At 50.2% G+C, this 25,001-nt stretch overlaps 1 protein-coding gene across 6 annotated transcripts in view; it reads right to left on the minus strand.

The window, feature by feature from the left end:
• rb1 (retinoblastoma 1) overlaps window positions 1-25,001 on the minus strand; it is a 295,784-nt gene that overhangs the window by 249,703 nt on the left and 21,080 nt on the right. For all 6 annotated transcript variants that reach the window (XM_086006459.1, XM_086006458.1, XM_086006457.1 and 3 more), the window contains exon 2: window positions 836-962. In XM_086006459.1, coding sequence (XP_085862585.1) covers window positions 836-962 — 127 coding nt within the window. The remainder of the gene's footprint in view (window positions 1-835; window positions 963-25,001) is intronic.

Raw genomic sequence — 25,001 nt, forward strand, 5'->3', positions numbered from 1 at the left:
AGCGGCCCAGAAATTCGGGTCTCCACGGGTGAGTACACACGGGGTACTCACCCGTAGGCCGAATGGAAGTGCCAGTTTTCTGCATGCACTGCGCATCCGCGGGAAACCGGCACTTCCGATCCTCTGAACGAAGAGGTTCCGAGGTCGAACGCGCACGCAGGAGAGGCTGCGCGTGTGCTTTGAACTTAGGTTTTTTTAAACAGGTTTTCCCGGGATCGTAAGCCTGCAGTATTTAGAAATGTAAAAAGCAGGCGTAAGGCCTGCTTTTTACAAGGTAAGTGGTCAATTAATTAAAATTAAAACATTTTTTCCACAGGTTTATTATTTTAAAATACTTTAAAGCAAGGTAAGTTTATTTTTAGCCCCGTTAGAATATAAAATTAATTTTTTCAAAAATTTAAATTATTGTTTAAAATAGTTATTAGAAGTAGGAATGCATGTACTGCTCTGTGTGTAGTCTTAAGGTGAATGTTTTCAAACAATAATAAATGTAGTTAATTATCAGACATATTACTGTCTCTAGCTTCTTGAATCTGTTATTATAAAGGATAAGGATTGTCCAAACAGGGGATGCCCAGGTGATCAGAGGAAAGGAGGGCATGGGATGGGATGCAAGACTGAGGTAAAGTGGGCAGAGGCCATGGATTTCAAAAACAAGTTTTGCCAGTTAATTAGAAGTGGAGCTTCACCTTCAGTAAAAATTCAAAGTTTTCACTATTACCAAAATTTAGGTAACATGCACACATTACTTAAACTGCAACCAATTAGAGAATAGATGGCGATTTTCATAAAGCTAGAGTCCAAAATGAGGTGTCAAACAAATTAAAATACTTACCAATACAATGGCATCATCAAAAAGGTCCGACACCGACTCCCAAATACTCCAAGCCCTCTCGTTCACATTCTCTGCTACCTTCAGGCTTTGACACAGTAAGACAAAGTCTGCATCTTTGTAGTCATATCTGAAAATAATGAGAATGCATACGATAGAAAGAGGTCAATTCACATTTCACACATGACTCCTCCAATTATCAGTGGCACTCAGCCATCAGTAACAATTTATTTTTAAGAATTAAGAGTTAGAATTCTATTCTCCAGCACAACAGATACTACATTGATGTAATAAATAGAGAACAATGGATCCTTTTTTATTGTAATGTTCTTCATCAATTAAATTCACAGTATACAGAGTACAGGCGATGGTGTACACAATGCAGCATATTGGGGTAGTGAGTGATCTTTGCTGAGTAACTTGGGTTGCAGACAATCAATTCCACAGCGGTTGCGGTGTTAGTTATGTACTGCTGTTTGCCCATTGTGTCAGTGCCTGCTGGATTTTGTTTGTGTAGACACAGGTTTGGAATTACCTTGTTGTGATAGGGTATATAGAGAGAGGAGAGGCGGGGATGCCTTGGTGTGTAGAAGTCACATGGGAACTGGGTGCCGAGCAGCTATTGACAGTGGACGAGAAAGGGGACCAAATTTTGAAACTCCCTCCTAGTTTACTCGGTGTACATGACTTTCTTGCACTGGGTTATTTTCTATTGGGTCTTATTTGGGGGAGAAGGGCCCATAGGATTACATAGGATATATGGCACAGAAATAGGCCATTCGCCCCAACCAGTCCATGCCGGCGTTTATGCTCCACTCGAGCCTCCTCCTGTCTTTCCTCATCTAAATCTATCAGCATAACCCTCTATTCCCTTCTCCCTCATATGCTTGACTACCCTCCCCTTAAATACATCTATACTATTTGCTTCAACCACTTCCTGTGATAGTGAGTTCCACATTCTCACCACTCTGAGTAAAGAAGTTTCTTCTAAATTCCCTACTGGATTTCTTGGTGACTATCTTATATTGATGGCCTCTAGTTATGCTCGTCCCCACAAGTGGAAACACTGTCTCTGTATCCACTATCAAAACCTTTCATAATTTTAAAGACCTCTATTAGGTCACCCCTCAGCCTTCTCTTTTCAAGAGAAAAGAGACCCAGCCTGTTCATCCTTTCCTGATATGTTTACCCTCGCATTTCTGGTATAATCCTTGTAAATCTTCTCTGCACCCTCTCTAGTGCCTCTATAGCCTTCTATAATATGGCGACCAGAACTGTACGCAGTAGGGTTGCAAAATTCTGGGAATTTTTAAAAGAGGAAACTTTCCATGGGAATTTTCGGGAATTTTGAGTTTTTTTGCACACTGATGGTTTTTGTCTCTGACCCTTATATTATCTTTGTCGTCAAAATAGACATACTGTTCCATACAAATAAAAACAGGCTTTCAAAACTTTATTTAGGTTATAATTTTGAACTTTATTGAACGCCCACAAAAAAGACCCATCTAAAACAAAATAAGAGCGTCAGCTTATTTAGCCTGTAATTTGTCCTTATTTTGTCCCTTTGAGTCGAGTCTTCTACTCCTCATTGCTCCTCCTGATTCTCTGACTCTGACGTGTCCATTTCCTCCTCTGTGTCACTGTCTAGCTGTGTGGTGGACACTTCTGTATCTGGCTCAATAAGTTGTAGGTTCGCCCGGATAGCCACCAGTTTCTCCACTCTCGTTAGTCAGCCTGTTGCGCACCTTTGTATGCGTATTCCCAAAAAGTGACCAGTTTCGTTCAGAGGCCGCTGATGAAGGTGGGATTTGGAGTATCACCGATGCAATAGGTGACAGGGCCTCAGATGCACAAAGTCCCTTCCACCAGGTATGTGCACTGATATGCTTGCATGATTCCCATATCCCATCCCCATTCCAAAGACCTTGCTTGGTAGAGAACTTTGCCAGACTTCCCAGAACTTTGCCCACATCCAGATTGAGATGGTGAGAGAGGGTAGAAATCACACTAAGCGCTGTTGATCTGTTCTCCAGAAAGTATTGGTCTCCCAACATGCTTTGGGTCCAGCATGTATGCTGCAGCATGAATCGGCTTGACACAAAATTCTTGACACGTCTGTATGAATTGAACAATTGCCTTCTCCTCTGCTTTGAGCAGCAGGGATGTGGGTAGGGCAATGCTGATTTGTTCTTTTAAATCAGTAAAAAGCCTGTTTGGATAAATGCTGCTGCATCTTTGTGGCATTTTTTACATATGGCTTTCTACAGTGTTTGCACATGTACACAGTCTTTCCATCTTTAATGCCTGGGGTAAAATGCTTCCACACATCCGACGGGAAACGTGGCATTGTTCTATGCAGAGAAATAAAGGGCATTCATCTCTGTGTCGAACTGCGGTCGATCAGCACGATTGCAACAGGGTGAGTACATTTTTGCTGATGCTCCATGTGATGGAAGCATGACCTGTACACACACGACGCTACATCACCAATAGTGTATTATTTTGTATATTTTAAATTGAAGGACAACAGAGTTCAACAAGTAACTGGTTTATTTGGTGTAAAGTCTGATTTACTTACTGCATCATCACAACATCAGCAGAAAACAAAATGACTTCCCTCAGGACCCCTAACCTGGATCTTAAAAAAACTATAGCAGTCTTACAGATGCCTGCAGGCCAATCACAATTCGATATGCAAATATTACAAATAGAGGGAGCTAATCGCTCATCCAACCAATCAGGACACATTTGTTCACAGTCACACACAAAACTTGTAATTATTAAAACAAGCCAAGTAAGATAAACATATATTGATTAAGAAATTCCTTAATAATTAAGATTCCATCTCTGTTAGTAATTTTAAGAGAGGACCTGTGGAAAAAAAAGAAATACAAAAAAAACAATATTATGCTAGCATGTGCTTTTTTGGGCAAAATTCCCAAGCTAAACTTCCCGTGGAAAATTTCTGGAAATTTACCGGAAACTTTCCACCCCTTTGCAACCCTAGAGGGAATCTCATCGAAACTTATAAAATTCTAACAGGACTAGACAGACTAGATGCTGGAAGGATGTTCCCGATGGCGGGGGAGTCCAGAACCAGGGGTCACAGTCTAAGGATAAGGGGTAAGCCATTTAGGACTGATGAGGAGGAATTTCTTCACCCAGAGAGTGGTGAACCTGTGGAATTCTTTACCAAAGAAGGCAGTAGAGGTCAATTCATTAAATATATTCAAGAAGGAGTTGGATATATTTCTTAAGGCTAGGGGGGATGAAGGGATATGGAGAGAAGGCAGGGACTGGGTACTGAATTTGGACGATCAGCCATGGTCTCATTGAATGGCGGAGCAGGCTCGAGGGGCCGAATGGCCTACTCCTGCTCCTATCTTCTATGTTTGCTATGTACAATTCTAAAGGGGGTGCATGAACAGAGAGACCTGGGGGTGTATGTGCACAAATCGTTGAAGGTGGCAGGGCAGGTTGAGAAAGCGGTTAAAAGAGCACACGGGATCCTGGGCTTCATAAACAGAGGTATAGAGCACAAAAGCGAGGTGGTTATGATGAACCTTAATAAAACACTGGTTCAGCCTCAACTGGAGTATTGTGTCCGATTCTGGGCACTGCACTTTAGGAAGGGTGTGAAGGCTGAAAATATTTACAAGATAGGTTCCAGGGATGAGGGACTTCAGTTACGTGGATAGACTGGAGAATCTGGGGTTGTTCTATTTGAGAGGAGATTTGATAGAGGTGTTCAAAATCATGAGGGGTCTAGACAGAGTAGATAGAGGGAAACTGTTCCCATTGGCAGAAGGGTCGAGAACCAGAGGACACAGATTTAAAGTGGACCAAAGGCGATATGAGGAAAAACTTTTTAATGCAGCGAGTGGTTAAGATCTGGAATGCACTGCCTGAAAGGGTGGTGGAGGCATTCAATCGTGGCTTTCAAAATGGAATTGGATAAGTACCCGAAGGAAAACAATTGGCGGGCTAAGAGGAAAGGGTGGGGGAGTGGGACTTGAAGTGTTCTTGCAGAGAACCGGCACGGACTCGATAGGCCGAATGGCCTCCTTCTGTGCTGTAACCATTCTATGATTCTATGACTATAAGCGTCCAGTAGTGTCAACTTACCAAATACTGTACCAATGTATTTATTTTAGTATAAAACATGTCTTACGTTTCACATTTTATAAAACAATTCAACTTCTACCCAGTGACACACAAGTTACCTTAAGAATACCTCTCACAGTAAAATGTCATCTTCATTTTTGCCTGGTCCAATGTGCATACTTTCTGTTGTCATGCTTTCATGTCAACATTTAAGATTGAAATTGCCCTTGTAAACATTTACAGGAAACTTTGGTTTAACCGGAGGTTGTATGTCCGGAAACCTCGCTCTACCAGCAGAATTCACCCCCCGAAAACAGCGCCTCAGTAACCAGCAATGTTGCCGGTTCCGAGTCAGAGTCTCCAACGGTTGCCGAGTTCATCAGTGGGGGTAGTTCAACAAACTGCCACTACTCGGCCTCTTGGCGCCAGCGGAACTCGGATCACCTCAGAAACCCTGCATCAGGAGTCTCACCCTCCCACGCTGCCGGTAGCCTCTTCTGATGCGCCATTTTTTGGGGTTCCAGTACAGTACTGTGTCTCTCCCACGCTGCCGGTAGCCTCTTCTGATCTGCCATTTTTCGGGGTTCCAGTACAGTACTGTGTGTCTCCCACGCTGCCAGTAGCCTCTTCTGATCCGCCATTTTTCGGGGTTCCAGTCCAGTACTGTGTGTCTCCAACGCTGCTGCAACTCATTGGACTGTATTATGGAAATCCCAAAAGTTGATCCAACCAAAAGGAAGAGAGTGGTGTTAACTTTAAAACAGAAAATTGATATATGCAAACGACTAGAAATGGGAGCGAAGCGTATGCACATTATGAAAGAATTCAAAATCGGTTCGTCAACAATGTACGACATCAAAGCGCAGAAGGATAAGCTGCTCAAGTTTTATGCAAGCTTGGAGACATCCAAGAGTGTAGAGAAACGGTGCACGCTTCGTAAGCCTAAGCTTGAAGAGCTGGATACCGTGCTTTATGAGTGGTTTGCTCTGAAGCGTTCAGAGGGTGTTCCGATTTCCGGACCCATGCTAATCGAAAAAGCGAAGGATTTTTACGCAAAGATGGAGCTCACTGACGAGTGTGCTTTCTCTGATGGATGGCTATCGTGCTTCAAGGCACGGCATGGGATACGACGACTCGATGTTTGCGGGGAGAAGAAATCAGCTGATCACGACGCCGCAGAAGAATACTGCGATTATTTCAATCGGATTGTGCAGCAACATGATTTGTCGCCAGCACAGCTATACAATGCCGATGAAACTGGCTTATTTTGGAGGTTTTTGCCAGAATCAACACTTGCTGGGGCTAGTGAGGCTAATGCTTCAGGTTACAAGAAAAATAAAGATCGTGTAACCGTGCTAACATGTGCGAACGCTGCTGGATCACACCGGGTTAAACTTCTCGTCATTGGGAAGTATAAAAATCCCCATGCATTTAAAAATGTGAGGCACTTACCTGTTGAGTACAAAGCTCAAGCAAATGCTTGGATGGATAAGGAAATCTTTTCAAATTGGTTCCATCATACTTTTGCTCCATCTGTGAGGGAACATTTCCGTAGAATAAGAAAACCTGAAGATAGCAAATGCATTTTATTGCTGGATAATTGTAGAGCCCATCCGCATGAATCAGAGTTGGTTTCTGGAAATATTTTCACCATTTATTTGCCACCAAATGTAACTTCTCTCATACAACCCATGGACCAGGGCGTTATCCAAAATCTCAAGTGTCATTACAAGAAAGACTTCCTACGTAGACTGATAAGCCAAGATGGCAATACAGGTATTCAGGCATTTCAGAAGGAATACAATCTTAAAGATGCCATCTTTAATGTTGCATGTTCCTGGAAATTGGTGAAAGGTCACACTTTGAGACAAGCCTGGTGCAGATTGTGGCCTTCTGTAATGTTTGCTGAAGGTTCTTCTTCAGAGGAGGAATTTCGTGGGTTCAATGTTCGTCCGCGGAAGACTGCAGTAATGGAAATGGCTGACATGGTGAAAGATGTAGGCCCAGCAAACCCTCTACGTCACCTCAGTGAATGTGATATTGAGCAGTGGGTTGATGCAGATAGAGAAGTTGCTGTTGTGCATTTGTTAAGTGATGATAAAATAATGGAGACTGTTTTGAATCCAAAGAAAGAAAAGGAAAGTGCGATGGAAAATGAAGACGATGAGATTTCTGAAGTGAACAAGATTTCTTGGGCTAAAGCTGCAGCAGATCTTGCTTCATTCATGAAATTTGCTGAAAGCCGTTCTTGCTATTCTGCCCAAGAAGTTATGCAGCTCCATATTCTGCAGTCTACCTTTCTCCAAAGAAGGCAAGAGTCCATTAAGCAAGCAGACATCCGGGACATGTTTAAGAAAGCTTCCAAAAGAGTTGGAGCAGTGGAAGTGCCTGAACAATCTGTTGAACTGCATGATCCTGATGAACCAGTTGGCTTGGAATAAGCGTACAGTCAACCACCGTACAGTACTTTATACTGTACTGCACAGTCGTTTAAGTTTTGGCGCACTGCACAGTCGTTTATAAGTTTTGTTTTACTGTTTTAAAGAGTTATGGATTACCATCAACTGGCAGTACTGTACTTAATCGAGCATCTTTCACCATCCATTTAACACAACATTCTGTAGGTGAGTACCCAATTACTGTATATTGCACATTTCTTGATTTTTAAATTTTTCTTAGTTAAAAACAGCCTGGGTAGATAATCCGCTCACCACTCCGGAACTTTTGATAGATCGGCATCACGCCGGTGCCGGATATCAGAACTTTTCCTGTAGAATGGAAATTCTGTAGGAAACAGTTTGCAGCTAGTATGCCATTACAGATCCTGGCCAGTAGGTGGTTCCATGGAGCAAGTTTCTGAAGTCTCTCTTCCCAACTCAGCAGGTAACTAGTAAATTGCCTGTTGCATTGTCCAAGGTCAGCTGAATACAACACTGGCTATTTTAATCAGGAGTAGAACGATGCAGGCAATAGCACAATCCTACTCGGGCTGAATTGTAGTTTAAGTGAGAGTAAGCTTTCAGGGAACATAAAAACTGACTGTAAAAGCTTTTATAGATATGTGAAGAGAAAAAGATTGGTGAAGTCAAGCGTAGGTCCCTTGCAGTCAGAATCAGGGGAATTTATAATGGGGAACAAAGAAATGGCAGACCAACTAAATACATATTTTGGTTCTGTCTTCACAAGGGAGGACACAAATAACCTCCCAGAGATGCCGGGGAACATAGGATCTGATGAAAGGGAGGAACTGAAAGAAATCAGTATTTGTAGGGAAATGGTGTTAGGGAAATTGATGGGATTGAAGGCCGATAAATCCCCAGGGCCTGATAATCTACATCCTAGGGTACTTAAGGAAGTGGCCCTAGAAATATTAGATGCATTGTTGATCATCTTCCAACATTCGATAGACTCTGGAACAGTACCCATGGATTGGCGGGTAGCTAATGTTACTCCACTGTTCAAAAAGGGTGGTAGAGAGAAAACGGGGAATTACAGACTGGTAAGCCTGACATCGGTAGTGGGGAAAATGCTAGAGTCCATTATAAAGGATGTAATAGCAGAGCACTTGGAAAAAAGTGACAGGATCGGACAAAGTCAACATGGATTTACAAAAGGTAAATCGTGCTTGACTAATCTACTGGAATTTTTTGAGGAGGTAACTGGTAAAATCGATAAGGGAGAACCAGTGGATGTGGTGTATTTGGATTTTCAAAAGGCTTTCGATAAGGTCCCGCATAAAAGATTAGCGGGTAAAATTAAGGCACATGGGATTGGGGGCAAGGTATTGACTTGGATAGAGAACTGGTTGGCAGACAGAAAGCAAAGAGTTGGAATAAACGGCTCTTTTTCCGAGTGGCAGGCAGTGACTAGTGGGGTACCGCAGGGATCGGTCCTTGGACCCCAGCTATTCACAATATATATTAATGATCTAGACAAGGGAACTAGATGTAATATCTCCAAATTTGCAGATGACACAAAGCTGGGTGGGCGTGTGTGCTGTGAGGAGGATGTCGAGAAACTCCAGGATGATTTGGACATGTTGGGTGATTGGGCAGAAACATGGCAGATGCAATATAACGTGGATAAATGTGAGGTTATCCACTTCGGTGGCAAAAACAGGAAGGCAGATTATCTAAATGGCAATAGATTGGGAGAAGGGGAAGTGCAACGAGACCTGGGTGTCCTTGTGCACCAGTCGCTGAAGGTAAGCATGCAGGTGCAGCAGGCGGTTAAGAAGGCAAATGGTATGTTGGCCTTCGTAGCGAGAGGTTTTGAGTACAGGAACAAGGATGTCTTGCTGCAGTTGTACAGGGCCTTGGTGAGACCACATCTGGAGTATTGTGTGCAGTTTTGGTCGTCTTATCTGAGGAAGGATGTTCTTGCCATGGAAGGAGTGCAGCGAAGATTCACCAGGCTGATACCTGGGATGGCAGGAATGACGTACGAGGAGAGATTGGGTCGATTGGGCTTGTACTCGCTGGAGTTTAGAAGAATGAGAGGGGATCTCATTGAAACTTATAAAATTCTGACAGGACTGGGCAGACTAGATGCAGGAAGGATGTTCCCGATGGTCGGGGAGTCCAGAACCAGGGGTCACAGTCTAAGGATAAAGGGTAGGCCATTTAGGACAGAAATAAGGAGGAATTTCTTCACCCAGAGAGTGGTGAACCTGTGGAATTCTCTACCACAGAAGGCAGTAGAGGCCAATTCATTAAATATATTCAAGAAGGAGTTGGATATATTTCTTAAGGCTAAAGGGATCAAGGGGTATGGGGAGAAAGCAGGGACCGGGTACTGAATTTGGATGATCAGCCATGATCGCATTGAATGGCAGAACAGGCTCGAGGGGCCGAATGGCCTACTCCTGCTCCTATCTTCTAAGTTTCTACGTTATGTTTCTTTTCTTAATTTGTGTATGTGTGTGTGGAAGAAATTCAGTGCTGATGAAAGAAATACTTCAATTTTCACACATAGGGCTGGATTTTCATTGAGGAGACGGGACTACAACTTTCGGGGTTGTAGTCCCGCCTCCATCGAGTTCTAGCCAACCCATGCGATTTTGACTTGATTGACCTTGTTAAGCCCACCCAGCGGGCTCAGCAAGCCAATTAAGGGCCACCCGGCAACAGGTGACGTCACAGGTTGACATTTCATCTGTCAAGACCTTTTGACAGATGAAATATCAGCGTTCGACAGCCGTTTGAAGCTGTCAAACACTGACAATCCGCACTCCAAGTTAATTCCTTCCTCTCAGGATGATTTAGAGATCTCTCCGGAACAGAAAGCTGAATGCTGCAATTTTTGACAGATCGCGGCCATTCTGCTTTCTGTGCCGGTGAGATGAGCGACTCCAGAGACCTGAAGGAAGGCTGTAAAGGTAAGTAAAACTTCTTCAAACACACCAAACACACTTACCTCTGCACTCATGCACCCATCACTCACCTGAACACCGGACATCTCGACCCCTCCAAGCCCTAAATCCAGAAGGCCCGCCTCACTAACTTGGCGTGGTTTACATAGATACATAGAAGATAGGAGCAGGAGTAGGCCCTTCGAGCCTGCTCCACCATTCAATGAGATCATGGCTGATCATCCAAATTCAGTACCCGGTCCCTGCCTTCTCCCCATATCCCTTGATCCCTTTAGCCTTAAGAAATATATCCAACTCTTTCTTGAATATACTTAATGAACTGGCCTCCACCGCCCTCTGTGGCAGAGAATTCCACAGGTTCACCACTCTCAGTGAAGAAATTCCTCCTCATTTCTGTCCTAAATGGCTTACCCCTTATCCTTAGACTATGACCCCTGGTTCTGGACTCCCCGGCCATCAGAAACATCCTTCCTGCATCTAGTCTGTCCAGGCCTGACAGAATTTTATAGGTTTCGATGAGATCCCCTCTCAATCTTCTAAACTCCAGTGAGTATAAGCCCAATCGACACAATCTCTCCTCATACGTCATTCCTGCCATCCCAGGTATCAGCCTGGTGAATCTTCGCTGCACTCCTTCCATGGCAAGAACGTCCTTCCTCAGGTAAGGCGACCAAAACTGCACACAATACTCAAGGTGCGGTCTCACCAAGGCCCTGTACAACTGCAGCAAGACATCCTTGTTCTTGTACTCGAACCCTCTTGCTACGAAGGCCAACATACCATTTGCCTTCTTAACCGCCTGCTGCACCTGCATGCTTACCTTCAGCGACTGGTGTACAAGAACACCCAGGTCTCTTTGCACTTCCCCTTCTCCCAATCTATTACCATTCAAATAATAATCTGCCTTCCTGTTTTTGCCACCAAAGTGGATAACCTCACATTTATCCACATTATAGTGCATTTGCCATGTTTCTGCCCAATCACCCAACCTGTCCAAATCGTGCTGGAGTTTCAAGACATCCTCCTCACAGCATATCCTCCCCCCCAGCTTTGTGTCGTCTGCAAATTTGGAGATATTACATCCAATTCCCTTGTCCAGATCATTAATATATAGTGAACAGCTGGGGTCCTAGGACCGATCCTTGCGGTACCCCACTAGTCATTGCCTGCCACTCAGAAAATGACCCGTTTATTCCAACTCTTTGCTTTCTGTCCGCCAACCAGTTCTCTATCCAAGTCAATACCTTGCCCCCAATCCCATGTGCCTTAATTTTGCACGCTAATCTCTTATGCGGGACCTTATCGAAAGCCTTCTGAAAGTCCAAATACACCACATCCACTGGTTCTCCCTTATCTATTTTACCAGTTACATCCTCAAAAAATTCCAGTAGATTAGTCAAGCATGATTTACTTTTTGTAAATCCATGTTGACTTTGTCCGATCCTGTCACTGCTTTCCAAATGCTCTGCTATTACATCTTTTATAATGGACTCTAGCATTTTCCCCACTACCGATGTCAAGCTTACCGGTCTATAATTCCCCGCCTTTTCTCTACCACCTTTTTTGAATAGTGGGGTAACATTAGCTACCCGCCAATCCATGGGTACTGTTCCAGAGTCTATCGAGTTCTGGAAGATGACCAGCAATGCATCTACTATTTCTAGGGCCAGTTCCTGAAGTACCCTGGGACGTAGATTATCAGGCCCTGGGGATTTATGGGCCTTCAGACCCATCAATTTTCCTAACACCATTTCCCTACAAATACTGATTTCTTTCAGTTCCACCCACGAGCCGTCGGGAATCCCACATTTCACCAATGAAAATAGGGATCAGGCTAAAAACTGCCTGTTAACTACCTGTTAACAGGCAGTTAATTGGCACTAATCCCCTTTCCACCTCGGGGAGGTGGGTCCCAGTGCGGGTCGGGTACTCGCCTCCACTGAAACTGGCATGGAGGCGGGTTGGTTTCGTGCCCCCGATTTCGGGATTTTAACCTCCCACACGCCTCCAATCCCGCCTCCACGGCCCAATGAAAATCCTGCCCTTTGTGTCAGCGAACACTCTCTGGTCAGATACTACACAGGTGCAAAATAAAGTTCCCTCTACCCTGCCCCAACACTAGTCTCACTGGACCAGTGAGAATTCTTCATTTTCAACACAGGATCTTAGACCAAGACTGGCAATTCATTATCAAATTATTAGTAGTCTTGTGCAAAATGTGACCACTGGGAATTAGCTTGAGATTGTCCAAGCTTATTTTGTTTACGATTATTACAGCCAGAAGAGAGGAAATACTTTCATCCCATTAGTCTGGGCAAGATTTGAGTCCTGATGCTAAATCCCTGCACAAACAACTCCATCCTCCGATCCGTTCCTTCATATATAGCAAGTCACAAAAGCAAGTGTGGTTTTGCCAAATTAATTCTATCCCTATTATATTAAACTAGCTGGAGTGCCCGGTGGTGCCGAGGGTTTTTTGAGGGCATGTTGTTGTTGGAAGAGAGAGAGAGACTGGGGGGGAGAAGAGAGAGAGACTGGGGGGGAGAAGAGAGAGAGACTGGGGGGGAGAAGAGAGAGAGACTGGGGGGGAGAAGAGAGAGAGACTGGGGGGGAGAAGAGAGAGAGACTGGGGGGAGAAGAGAGAGAGACTGGGGGGAGAAGAGAGAGAGACTGGGGGGAGAAGAGAGAGAGACTGGGGGGAGAAGAGAGAGAGACTGGGGGGGAGAAGAGAGAGAGACTGGGGGGGAGAAGAGAGAGAGACTGGGGGGGAGAAGAGAGAGAGACTGGGGGGGAGAAGAGAGAGAGACTGGGGGGAGAAGAGAGAGAGACTGGGGGGGAGAAGAGAGAGAGACTGGGGGGGAGAAGAGAGAGAGACTGGGGGGGAGAAGAGAGAGAGACTGGGGGGAGAAGAGAGAGAGACTGGGGGGGAGGAGAGAGAGAGACTGGGGGGGAGGAGAGAGAGAGACTGGGGGGGAGGAGAGAGAGAGACTGGGGGGGAGGAGAGAGAGAGACTGGGGGGGAGGAGAGAGAGAGACTGGGGGGGAGGAGAGAGAGAGACTGGGGGGGAGGAGAGAGAGAGACTGGGGGGGAGGAGAGAGAGAGACTGGGGGGGAGGAGAGAGAGAGACTGGGGGGGAGGAGAGAGAGAGACTGGGGGGGAGGAGAGAGAGAGACTGGGGGGGAGGAGAGAGAGAGACTGGGGGGGAGGAGAGAGAGAGACTGGGGGGGAGGAGAGAGAGAGACTGGGGGGGAGGAGAGAGAGAGACTGGGGGGGAGGAGAGAGAGAGACTGGGGGGGAGGAGAGAGAGAGACTGGGGGGGAGGAGAGAGAGAGACTGGGGGGGAGGAGAGAGAGAGACTGGGGGGGAGAAGAGAGAGAGACTGGGGGGGAGAAGAGAGAGAGACTGGGGGGGAGAAGAGAGAGAGACTGGGGGGGAGAAGAGAGAGAGACTGGGGGGAGAAGAGAGAGAGACTGGGGGGAGAAGAGAGAGAGACTGGGGGGGAGAAGAGAGAGAGACTGGGGGGGAGAAGAGAGAGAGACTGGGGGGGAGAAGAGAGAGAGACTGGGGGGAGAAGAGAGAGAGACTGGGGGGGAGAAGAGAGAGAGACTGGGGGGAGAAGAGAGAGAGACTGGGGGGGAGAAGAGAGAGAGACTGGGGGGGAGAAGAGAGAGACTGGGGGGAGAAGAGAGAGAGACTGGGGGGGAGAAGAGAGAGAGACTGGGGGGGAGAAGAGAGAGAGACTGGGGGGAGAAGAGAGAGAGACTGGGGGGGAGAAGAGAGAGAGACTGGGGGGGAGAAGAGAGAGAGACTGGGGGGGAGAAGAGAGAGAGACTGGGGGGGAGAAGAGAGAGAGACTGGGGGGGAGAAGAGAGAGAGACTGGGGGGGAGAAGAGAGAGAGACTGGGGGGGAGAAGAGAGAGAGACTGGGGGGGAGAAGAGAGAGAGACTGGGGGGGAGAAGAGAGAGAGACTGGGGGGGAGAAGAGAGAGAGACTGGGGGGAGAGAGAGAGACTGGGGGGAGAAGAGAGAGAGACTGGGGGGGAGAAGAGAGAGAGACTGGGGGGGAGAAGAGAGAGAGACTGGGGGGGAGAAGAGAGAGAGACTGGGGGGGAGAAGAGAGAGAGACTGGGGGGGAGAAGAGAGAGAGACTGGGGGGGAGAAGAGAGAGAGACTGGGGGGGAGAAGAGAGAGAGACTGGGGGGGAGAAGAGAGAGAGACTGGGGGGAGAAGAGAGAGAGACTGGGGGGGAGAAGAGAGAGAGACTGGGGGGGAGCAGAGAGAGAGACTGGGGGGGAGCAGAGAGAGAGACTGGGGGGAGCAGAGAGAGAGACTGGGGGGGAGCAGAGAGAGAGACTGGGGGGGAGCAGAGAGAGAGACTGGGGGGGAGCAGAGAGAGAGACTGGGGGGGAGCAGAGAGAGAGACTGGGGGGGAGCAGAGAGAGAGACTGGGGGGGAGAAGAGAGAGAGACTGGGGGGGAGAAGAGAGAGAGACTGGGGGGGAGAAGAGAGAGAGACTGGGGGGGAGAAGAGAGAGAGACTGGGGGGGAGAAGAGAGAGAGACTGGGGGGGAGAAGAGAGAGAGACTGGGGGGGAGAAGAGAGAGAGACTGGGGGGGAGAAGAGAGAGAGACTGGGGGGGAGAAGAGAGAGAGACTGGGGGGGAGAAGAGAGAGAGACTGGGGGGAGAAGAGAGAGAGACTGGGGGAGAAGAGAGAGAGACTGGGGGGGAGAAGAGAGAGAGACTGGGGGGGAGAAGAGAGAGAGACTGGGGGGGAGAAGAGAGAGAGACTGGGGGGAGAAGAGAGAGAGACTGGGGGGGAGAAGAGAGAGAGACTGGGGGGGAGAAGAGAGAGAGACTGGGGGGGAGAAGAGAGAGAGACTGGGGGGAGAAGAGAGAGAGACTGGGGGGGAGAGAGAGAGAGACTGGGGGGGAGGAGAGAGAGAGACTGGGGGGGAGGAGAGAGAGAGAGACTGGGGGGGAGAGAGAGAGAGACTGGGGGGGAGGAGAGAGAGAGACTGGGGGGGAGAGAGAGAGAGACTGGGGGGGAGAAGAGAGAGAGACTGGGGGGAGAGAGAGAGAGACTGGGGGGGAGAAGAGAGAGAGACTGGGGGGGAGAAGAGAGAGAGACTGGGGGGGAGAGAGAGAGAGACTGGGGGGAGAAGAGAGAGAGACTGGGGGGGAGAAGAGAGAGAGACTGGGGGGGAGAAGAGAGAGAGACTGGGGGGGAGGAGAGAGAGAGACTGGGGGGGAGGAGAGAGAGAGACTGGGGGGGAGGAGAGAGAGAGACTGGGGGGGAGAGAGAGAGAGACTGGGGGGGAGAGAGAGAGAGACTGGGGGGGAGGAGAGAGAGAGACTGGGGGGGAGAAGAGAGAGAGACTGGGGGGGAGAAGAGAGAGAGACTGGGGGGGAGAAGAGAGAGAGACTGGGGGGGAGAAGAGAGAGAGACTGGGGGGAGAAGAGAGAGAGACTGGGGGGGAGAAGAGAGAGAGACTGGGGGGGAGAAGAGAGAGAGACTGGGGGGGAGAAGAGAGAGAGACTGGGGGGGAGAAGAGAGAGAGACTGGGGGGGAGAAGAGAGAGAGACTGGGGGGGAGAAGAGAGAGAGACTGGGGGGGAGAAGAGAGAGAGACTGGGGGGGAGAAGAGAGAGAGACTGGGGGGGAGAAGAGAGAGAGACTGGGGGGGAGAAGAGAGAGAGACTGGGGGGGAGAAGAGAGAGAGACTGGGGGGGAGAAGAGAGAGAGACTGGGGGGGAGAAGAGAGAGAGACTGGGGGGGAGAAGAGAGAGAGACTGGGGGGGAGAAGAGAGAGAGACTGGGGGGGAGAAGAGAGAGAGACTGGGGGGGAGAAGAGAGAGAGACTGGGGGGGAGAAGAGAGAGAGACTGGGGGGGAGAAGAGAGAGAGACTGGGGGGAGAAGAGAGAGAGACTGGGGGGGAGAAGAGAGAGAGACTGGGGGGGAGAAGAGAGAGAGACTGGGGGGAGAAGAGAGAGAGACTGGGGGGGAGAAGAGAGAGAGACTGGGGGGGAGAAGAGAGAGAGACTGGGGGGGAGAAGAGAGAGAGACTGGGGGGGAGAAGAGAGAGAGACTGGGGGGGAGAAGAGAGAGAGACTGGGGGGGAGAAGAGAGAGAGACTGGGGGGAGAAGAGAGAGAGACTGGGGGGAGAAGAGAGAGAGACTGGGGGGGAGAAGAGAGAGAGACTGGGGGGGAGAAGAGAGAGAGACTGGGGGGGAGAAGAGAGAGAGACTGGGGGGGAGAAGAGAGAGAGACTGGGGGGGAGAAGAGAGAGAGACTGGGGGGGAGAAGAGAGAGAGACTGGGGGGGAGAAGAGAGAGAGACTGGGGGGGAGAAGAGAGAGAGACTGGGGGGGAGAAGAGAGAGAGACTGGGGGGAGAAGAGAGAGAGACTGGGGGGGGAGAAGAGAGAGACTGGGGGGGAGAAGAGAGAGAGACTGGGGGGGAGAAGAGAGAGAGACTGGGGGGGAGAAGAGAGAGAGACTGGGGGGGAGAAGAGAGAGAGACTGGGGGGGAGAAGAGAGAGAGACTGGGGGGGAGAAGAGAGAGAGACTGGGGGGGAGAAGAGAGAGAGACTGGGGGGGAGAAGAGAGAGAGACTGGGGGGGAGAAGAGAGAGAGACTGGGGGGGAGAAGAGAGAGAGACTGGGGGGGAGAAGAGAGAGAGACTGGGGGGGAGAAGAGAGAGAGACTGGGGGGGAGAAGAGAGAGAGACTGGGGGGGAGAAGAGAGAGAGACTGGGGGGGAGAAGAGAGAGAGACTGGGGGGGAGAAGAGAGAGAGACTGGGGGGGAGAAGAGAGAGAGACTGGGGGGGAGAAGAGAGAGAGACTGGGGGGGAGAAGAGAGAGAGACTGGGGGGGAGAAGAGAGAGAGACTGGGGGGGAGAAGAGAGAGAGACTGGGGGGGAGAAGAGAGAGAGACTGGGGGGGAGAAGAGAGAGAGACTGGGGGGGAGAAGAGAGAGAGACTGGGGGGAGAAGAGAGAGAGACTGGGGGGGAGAAGAGAGAGAGACTGGGGGGGAGAAGAGAGAGAGACTGGGGGGGAGAAGAGAGAGAGACTGGGGGGGAGAAGAGAGAGAGACTGGGGGGAGAAGAGAGAGAGACTGGGGGGGAGAAGAGAGAGAGACTGGGGGGGAGAAGAGAGAGAGACTGGGGGGGAGAAGAGAGAGAGACTGGGGGGGAGAAGAGAGAGAGACTGGGGGGGAGAAGAGAGAGAGACTGGGGGGGAGAAGAGAGAGAGACTGGGGGGGAGAAGAGAGAGAGACTGGGGGGGAGAAGAGAGAGAGACTGGGGGGGAGAAGAGAGAGAGACTGGGGGGGAGAAGAGAGAGAGACTGGGGGGGAGAAGAGAGAGAGACTGGGGGGGAGAAGAGAGAGAGACTGGGGGGGAGAAGAGAGAGAGACTGGGGGGGAGAAGAGAGAGAGACTGGGGGGAGAAGAGAGAGAGACTGGGGGGGAGAAGAGAGAGAGACTGGGGGGGAGAAGAGAGAGAGACTGGGGGGGAGAAGAGAGAGAGACTGGGGGGAGAAGAGAGAGAGACTGGGGGGGAGAAGAGAGAGAGACTGGGGGGGAGAAGAGAGAGAGACTGGGGGGGAGAAGAGAGAGAGACTGGGGGGGAGAAGAGAGAGAGACTGGGGGGGAGAAGAGAGAGAGACTGGGGGGAGAAGAGAGAGAGACTGGGGGGGAGAAGAGAGAGAGACTGGGGGGGAGAAGAGAGAGAGACTGGGGGGGAGAAGAGAGAGAGACTGGGGGGGAGAAGAGAGAGAGACTGGGGGGGAGAAGAGAGAGAGACTGGGGGGGAGAAGAGAGAGAGACTGGGGGGGAGAAGAGAGAGAGACTGGGGGGGAGAAGAGAGAGAGACTGGGGGGAGAAGAGAGAGAGACTGGGGGGGAGAAGAGAGAGAGACTGGGGGGGAGAAGAGAGAGAGACTGGGGGGAGAAGAGAGAGAGACTGGGGGGGAGAAGAGAGAGAGACTGGGGGGGAGAAGAGAGAGAGACTGGGGGGGAGAAGAGAGAGAGACTGGGGGGGAGAAGAGAGAGAGACTGGGGGGGAGAAGAGAGAGAGACTGGGGGGGAGAAGAGAGAGAGACTGGGGGGGAGAAGAGAGAGAGACTGGGGGGGAGAAGAGAGAGAGACTGGGGGGGAGAAGAGAGAGAGACTGGGGGGGAGAAGAGAGAGAGACTGGGGGGGAGAAGAGAGAGAGACTGGGGGGGAGAAGAGAGAGAGACTGGGGGGAGAAGAGAGAGAGACTGGGGGGGAGAAGAGAGAGAGACTGGGGGGGAGAAGAGAGAGAGACTGGGGGGGAGAAGAGAGAGAGACTGGGGGGGAGAAGAGAGAGAGACTGGGGGGGAGAAGAGAGAGAGACTGGGGGGAGAAGAGAGAGAGACTGGGGGGGAGAAGAGAGAGAGACTGGGGGGGAGAAGAGAGAGAGACTGGGGGGGAGAAGAGAGAGAGACTGGGGGGGAGAAGAGAGAGAGACTGGGGGGGAGAAGAGAGAGAGACTGGGGGGGAGAAGAGAGAGAGACTGGGGGGGAGAAGAGAGAGAGACTGGGGGGGAGAAGAGAGAGAGACTGGGGGGGAGAAGAGAGAGAGACTGGGGGGGAGAAGAGAGAGAGACTGGGGGGGAGAAGAGAGAGAGACTGGGGGGGAGAAGAGAGAGAGACTGGGGGGGAGAAGAGAGAGAGACTGGGGGGAGAAGAGAGAGAGACTGGGGGGGAGAAGAGAGAGAGACTGGGGGGGAGAAGAGAGAGAGACTGGGGGGAGAAGAGAGAGAGACTGGGGGGGAGAAGAGAGAGAGACTGGGGGGGAGAAGAGAGAGAGACTGGGGGGGAGAAGAGAGAGAGACTGGGGGGGAGAAGAGAGAGAGACTGGGGGGGAGAAGAGAGAGAGACTGGGGGGGAGAAGAGAGAGAGACTGGGGGGAGAAGAGAGAGAGACTGGGGGGGAGAAGAGAGAGAGACTGGGGGGGAGAAGAGAGAGAGACTGGGGGGGAGAAGAGAGAGAGACTGGGGGGGAGAAGAGAGAGAGACTGGGGGGGAGAAGAGAGAGAGACTGGGGGGGAGAAGAGAGAGAGACTGGGGGGGAGAAGAGAGAGAGACTGGGGGGGAGAAGAGAGAGAGACTGGGGGGGAGAAGAGAGAGAGACTGGGGGGGAGAAGAGAGAGAGACTGGGGGGGAGAAGAGAGAGAGACTGGGGGGGAGAAGAGAGAGAGACTGGGGGGGAGAAGAGAGAGAGACTGGGGGGGAGAAGAGAGAGAGACTGGGGGGGAGAAGAGAGAGAGACTGGGGGGAGAAGAGAGAGAGACTGGGGGGGAGAAGAGAGAGAGACTGGGGGGGAGAAGAGAGAGAGACTGGGGGGGAGAAGAGAGAGAGACTGGGGGGGAGAAGAGAGAGAGACTGGGGGGGAGAAGAGAGAGAGACTGGGGGGGAGAAGAGAGAGAGACTGGGGGGGAGAAGAGAGAGAGACTGGGGGGAGAGAGAGAGAGAGAGACTGGGGGGGAGAAGAGAGAGAGACTGGGGGGGAGAAGAGAGAGAGACTGGGGGGGAGAAGAGAGAGAGACTGGGGGGGAGAAGAGAGAGAGACTGGGGGGGAGAAGAGAGAGAGACTGGGGGGAGAAGAGAGAGAGACTGGGGGGGAGAAGAGAGAGAGACTGGGGGGGAGAAGAGAGAGAGACTGGGGGGGAGAAGAGAGAGAGACTGGGGGGGAGAAGAGAGAGAGACTGGGGGGGAGAAGAGAGAGAGACTGGGGGGGAGAAGAGAGAGAGACTGGGGGGGAGAAGAGAGAGAGACTGGGGGGGAGAAGAGAGAGAGACTGGGGGGGAGAAGAGAGAGAGACTGGGGGGGAGAAGAGAGAGAGACTGGGGGGGAGAAGAGAGAGAGACTGGGGGGGAGAAGAGAGAGAGACTGGGGGGGAGAAGAGAGAGAGACTGGGGGGAGAAGAGAGAGAGACTGGGGGGGAGAAGAGAGAGAGACTGGGGGGGAGAAGAGAGAGAGACTGGGGGGAGAAGAGAGAGAGACTGGGGGGGAGAAGAGAGAGAGACTGGGGGGGAGAAGAGAGAGAGACTGGGGGGGAGAAGAGAGAGAGACTGGGGGGGAGAAGAGAGAGAGACTGGGGGGGAGAAGAGAGAGAGACTGGGGGGGAGAAGAGAGAGAGACTGGGGGGGAGAAGAGAGAGAGACTGGGGGGGAGAAGAGAGAGAGACTGGGGGGGAGAAGAGAGAGAGACTGGGGGGGAGAAGAGAGAGAGACTGGGGGGGAGAAGAGAGAGAGACTGGGGGGGAGAAGAGAGAGAGACTGGGGGGAGAAGAGAGAGAGACTGGGGGGGAGAAGAGAGAGAGACTGGGGGGAGAAGAGAGAGAGACTGGGGGGGAGAAGAGAGAGAGACTGGGGGGAGAAGAGAGAGAGACTGGGGGGAGAAGAGAGAGAGACTGGGGGGAGAAGAGAGAGAGACTGGGGGGAGAAGAGAGAGAGACTGGGGGGAGAAGAGAGAGAGACTGGGGGGAGAAGAGAGAGAGACTGGGGGAGAAGAGAGAGAGACTGGGGGGAGAAGAGAGAGAGACTGGGGGGAGAAGAGAGAGAGACTGGGGGGAGAAGAGAGAGAGACTGGGGGGAGAAGAGAGAGAGACTGGGGGGAGAAGAGAGAGAGACTGGGGGGAGAAGAGAGAGAGACTGGGGGGAGAAGAGAGAGAGACTGGGGGAGAAGAGAGAGAGACTGGGGGGAGAAGAGAGAGAGACTGGGGGGAGAAGAGAGAGAGACTGGGGGGAGAAGAGAGAGAGACTGGGGGGAGAAGAGAGAGAGACTGGGGGGAGAAGAGAGAGAGACTGGGGGGAGAAGAGAGAGAGACTGGGGGAGAAGAGAGAGAGACTGGGGGGAGAAGAGAGAGAGACTGGGGGGAGAAGAGGGAGAGACTGGGGGGAGAAGAGAGAGAGACTGGGGGGAGAAGAGAGAGAGACTGGGGGGAGAAGAGAGAGAGACTGGGGGGAGAAGAGAGAGAGACTGGGGGGAGAAGAGAGAGAGACTGGGGGGAGAAGAGAGAGAGACTGGGGGGAGAAGAGAGAGAGACTGGGGGGAGAAGAGGAGAGAGACTGGGGGGAGAAGAGAGAGAGACTGGGGGGAGAAGAGAGAGAGACTGGGGGGAGAAGAGAGAGAGACTGGGGGGAGAAGAGAGAGAGACTGGGGGGAGAAGAGAGAGAGACTGGGGGGAGAAGAGAGAGAGACTGGGGGGAGAAGAGAGAGAGACTGGGGGGGAGAAGAGAGAGAGACTGGGGGGGAGAAGAGAGAGAGACTGGGGGGGAGAAGAGAGAGAGACTGGGGGGGAGAAGAGAGAGAGACTGGGGGGAGAAGAGAGAGAGACTGGGGGGAGAAGAGAGAGAGACTGGGGGGAGAAGAGAGAGAGACTGGGGGGAGAAGAGAGAGAGACTGGGGGGAGAAGAGAGAGAGACTGGGGGGAGAAGAGAGAGAGACTGGGGGGAGAAGAGAGAGAGACTGGGGGGAGAAGAGAGAGAGACTGGGGGGAGAAGAGAGAGAGACTGGGGGGAGAAGAGAGAGAGACTGGGGGGAGAAGAGAGAGAGACTGGGGGGAGAAGAGAGAGAGACTGGGGGGAGAAGAGAGAGAGACTGGGGGGAGAAGAGAGAGAGACTGGGGGAGAAGAGAGAGAGACTGGGGGGAGAAGAGAGAGAGACTGGGGGAGAAGAGAGAGAGACTGGGGGAGAAGAGAGAGAGACTGGGGGGAGAAGAGAGAGAGACTGGGGGGAGAAGAGAGAGAGACTGGGGGAGAAGAGAGAGAGACTGGGGGAGAAGAGAGAGAGACTGGGGGGAGAAGAGAGAGAGACTGGGGGGAGAAGAGAGAGAGACTGGGGGGAGAAGAGAGAGAGACTGGGGGAGAAGAGAGAGAGACTGGGGGGAGAAGAGAGAGAGACTGGGGGGAGAAGAGAGAGAGACTGGGGGAGAAGAGAGAGAGACTGGGGGAGAAGAGAGAGAGAGAGAGAGAGAGAGAGAGACTGGGGGAGAAGAGAGAGAGAGACTGGGGGGAGAAGAGAGAGAGATAAACGAAACAAACCCAAGTCAACATCAGGTCACAGAAAAACTCCACACATTAGAAGCAACAATTAAAGACAACCAAAACCCTCTAGACTCCCCAATCACATGGAAAGAACTGGCCACAAAAACAAAATCTCTCCACCTAAAGAAAGCCTGTGGCCCAGACAACATCAAAAATGAAATGCTCAAGTTCAGCAATATGGAGATGCAGGGTGCGGTACTCAAATTATTCAACATCATATTACGTTCAGGCTGGTTTCGGGTCGGGATCGATCGATATCTGGTGCCAAGGACTAATCTCCCCCATATATAAAAGTGGAAACAAATCAGACCCAAATAACTACCGCGGCATCTGTGTCAACAATTGTCTAGGGAAGTTATTCTGCAGTATTCTAAATAGTAGATTACTTGATTTTCTTAACAAACATAATATCCTCAGAAAAACCAAATAGGCTTTCTTCCAAAACACCGCACCGCCGACCATATCTATACCCTTCACACCCTCATTGAAAAACATATACACCAAACAAAAAATGGGAAAATATTCGCCTGTTTCATCGACTTCAAGAAAGCCTTTGACTCTATATGGCACGAAGGGCTCTATTATAAACTTCTTCTGTGTGGAATAGTGGGCAAAGTCTATGACCTTATTAAATCAATGTATCTGAAAAACAAATGCGGGGTCAAAATTGGAGACAAACGCACCGATTTCTTCACCCAGAGAAGAGGCGTCCGGCAGGGCTGCAATTTGAGCCCGACCCTGCTCAACATATACATAAATGAATTAGCAGACATGCTGGAGCCAAGCGAGTCACCAGGTCTCCGTCTCCTGGATGGAGAAGTGAAATCCCTGTTCTATGCGGACGACCTGGTTCTGCTGTCTCCCACAGAACAGGGATTACAGCAACAACTAGACCTACTCGACAAATACTGCCAAAATTGGGCTCTAACAGTAAATCTAAAGAAAACCAACATCATGATTTTTCAAAAAGGCCCAGATGTCAGGAAAACAAATACCAGTTTACCCTCAGTGATACCACTATAGGACACACTATGAGCTACACCTACCTTGGTCTAACTATTACAGCATCAGGGAGCTTCAGCATAGCAGTGAATGCACTAAAAGAAAAAGCACGAAGAGCCCTATATGCAATAAAAAGAAAATTCTACAACATCCAAATCCCAATCAAAATCTGGCTCAAAATATTTGACAGCATAATCCTGCCCATTGCACTGTACGGTAGTGAAGTATGGGGCCCGCTAAATCACCAAAGCTACACTAAATGGGAAAAACACACAATAGAAGCCCTACATGCAGAATTCTGCCGAAGCATCCTTCGCACCCAAAGAAAAACGCCAACAAATGCATGCAGAGCCGAACTAGGCAGATACCCACTGATAATAAACATCCAAAAACGAGCACTAAACTTCCTAAATCACCTCAAATCTAGCTCCCCAGACACCCTTCATTTCAAAGCCTTTCAGACCCAAGAGCTAAACCCAGAAAAGAGTCCCGAGTCAGCTGCTACTGAAACTAAGTACTCAGCCGGACCCTGACCAGCCCCAGACCAACACAGCCGTCCAAACACCAATCCGAGTGAACCAAATCATTAAAAAATGCAAAGAAACCTACCTGGAACATTGGAACAAAATAACCGAAAGCCAAAGCAGATTAGAATGTTACCGGGCCCTAAAAAGAGAATATAAACTGGCAGACTACCTCACGACCATCAGAGACACAAAACAGAGACAGACCCTCACCAGGTACAGACTAAGCGACCACCAACTGGAAATTGAAAAAGGCAGATACAAGAAATCCTGGCAGCCTAGAGAGAATAGAATATGCGATCAATGTCTGGCCGGCGAGGTTGAAACAGAGATGCATTTCCTCCTAAAATGCGAAAAATTCAACACATCAAGAAACATATTATTCAACAAGCTAAGCCAAACAACCCCAGATTTCAAGGAATTGGATGACCTGTCAAAATTGAGATTAGTCCTAGGAGAACTAGGGCAGCACGGTGGCATAGTGGTTAGCACTGTTGCCTCACAGCGCCAGGGACCCGGGTTCGAATCTGGCCTCGGGTGACTGTCTGTGTGGAGTTTGCACATTCTCCCCGTGTTTGCGTGGGTTTCCTCCGGGTGCTCCGGTTTCCTCCCACAGTCCAAAGATGTGCGGGTTAGGTTGATTGGCTATGATAAAATTGACCCTTAGTGTTAGGGGGATTAAATACGTGGGGTTACGGGGATAGGGTGGGATATGTGTCGGTGCAGGCTCGATGGGCCGAAATGGCCTCTATCTGCTCTGTGGGGTTTCTGTGATTTCTGTGAGAAGGAGACAGACCATACCTTGGGGCCAAATATGTAACAACATGTCACAACCTGAGGACTGTTTAAAATTAAGACTGTTTAAAATTAATATTGAACGTACCAAATGAAGTACAAAGACTGTTTAAAATTAATATTGTTTAAAAGTAATATTGTATGTACCCAACAAATGTCAAATCGATTGACACCTACAGAATGTTGGAAAACTGTACCTTTTTGCTATGTAAGCTTTGGCAATATGGTTCTCTGTAAACTTTCATGCCAATAAAGCATTTGAATTGGAAAAATTGGAATTGGAATTGGAATTGGACTGGGGGA

This window comes from Somniosus microcephalus, chromosome 14 (assembly GCF_052327205.1).
Source record: "Somniosus microcephalus isolate GS21.2 chromosome 14, FLI_Smic_1.0, whole genome shotgun sequence".
NCBI classification, from domain to species: Eukaryota; Metazoa; Chordata; class Chondrichthyes; order Squaliformes; family Somniosidae; genus Somniosus; species Somniosus microcephalus.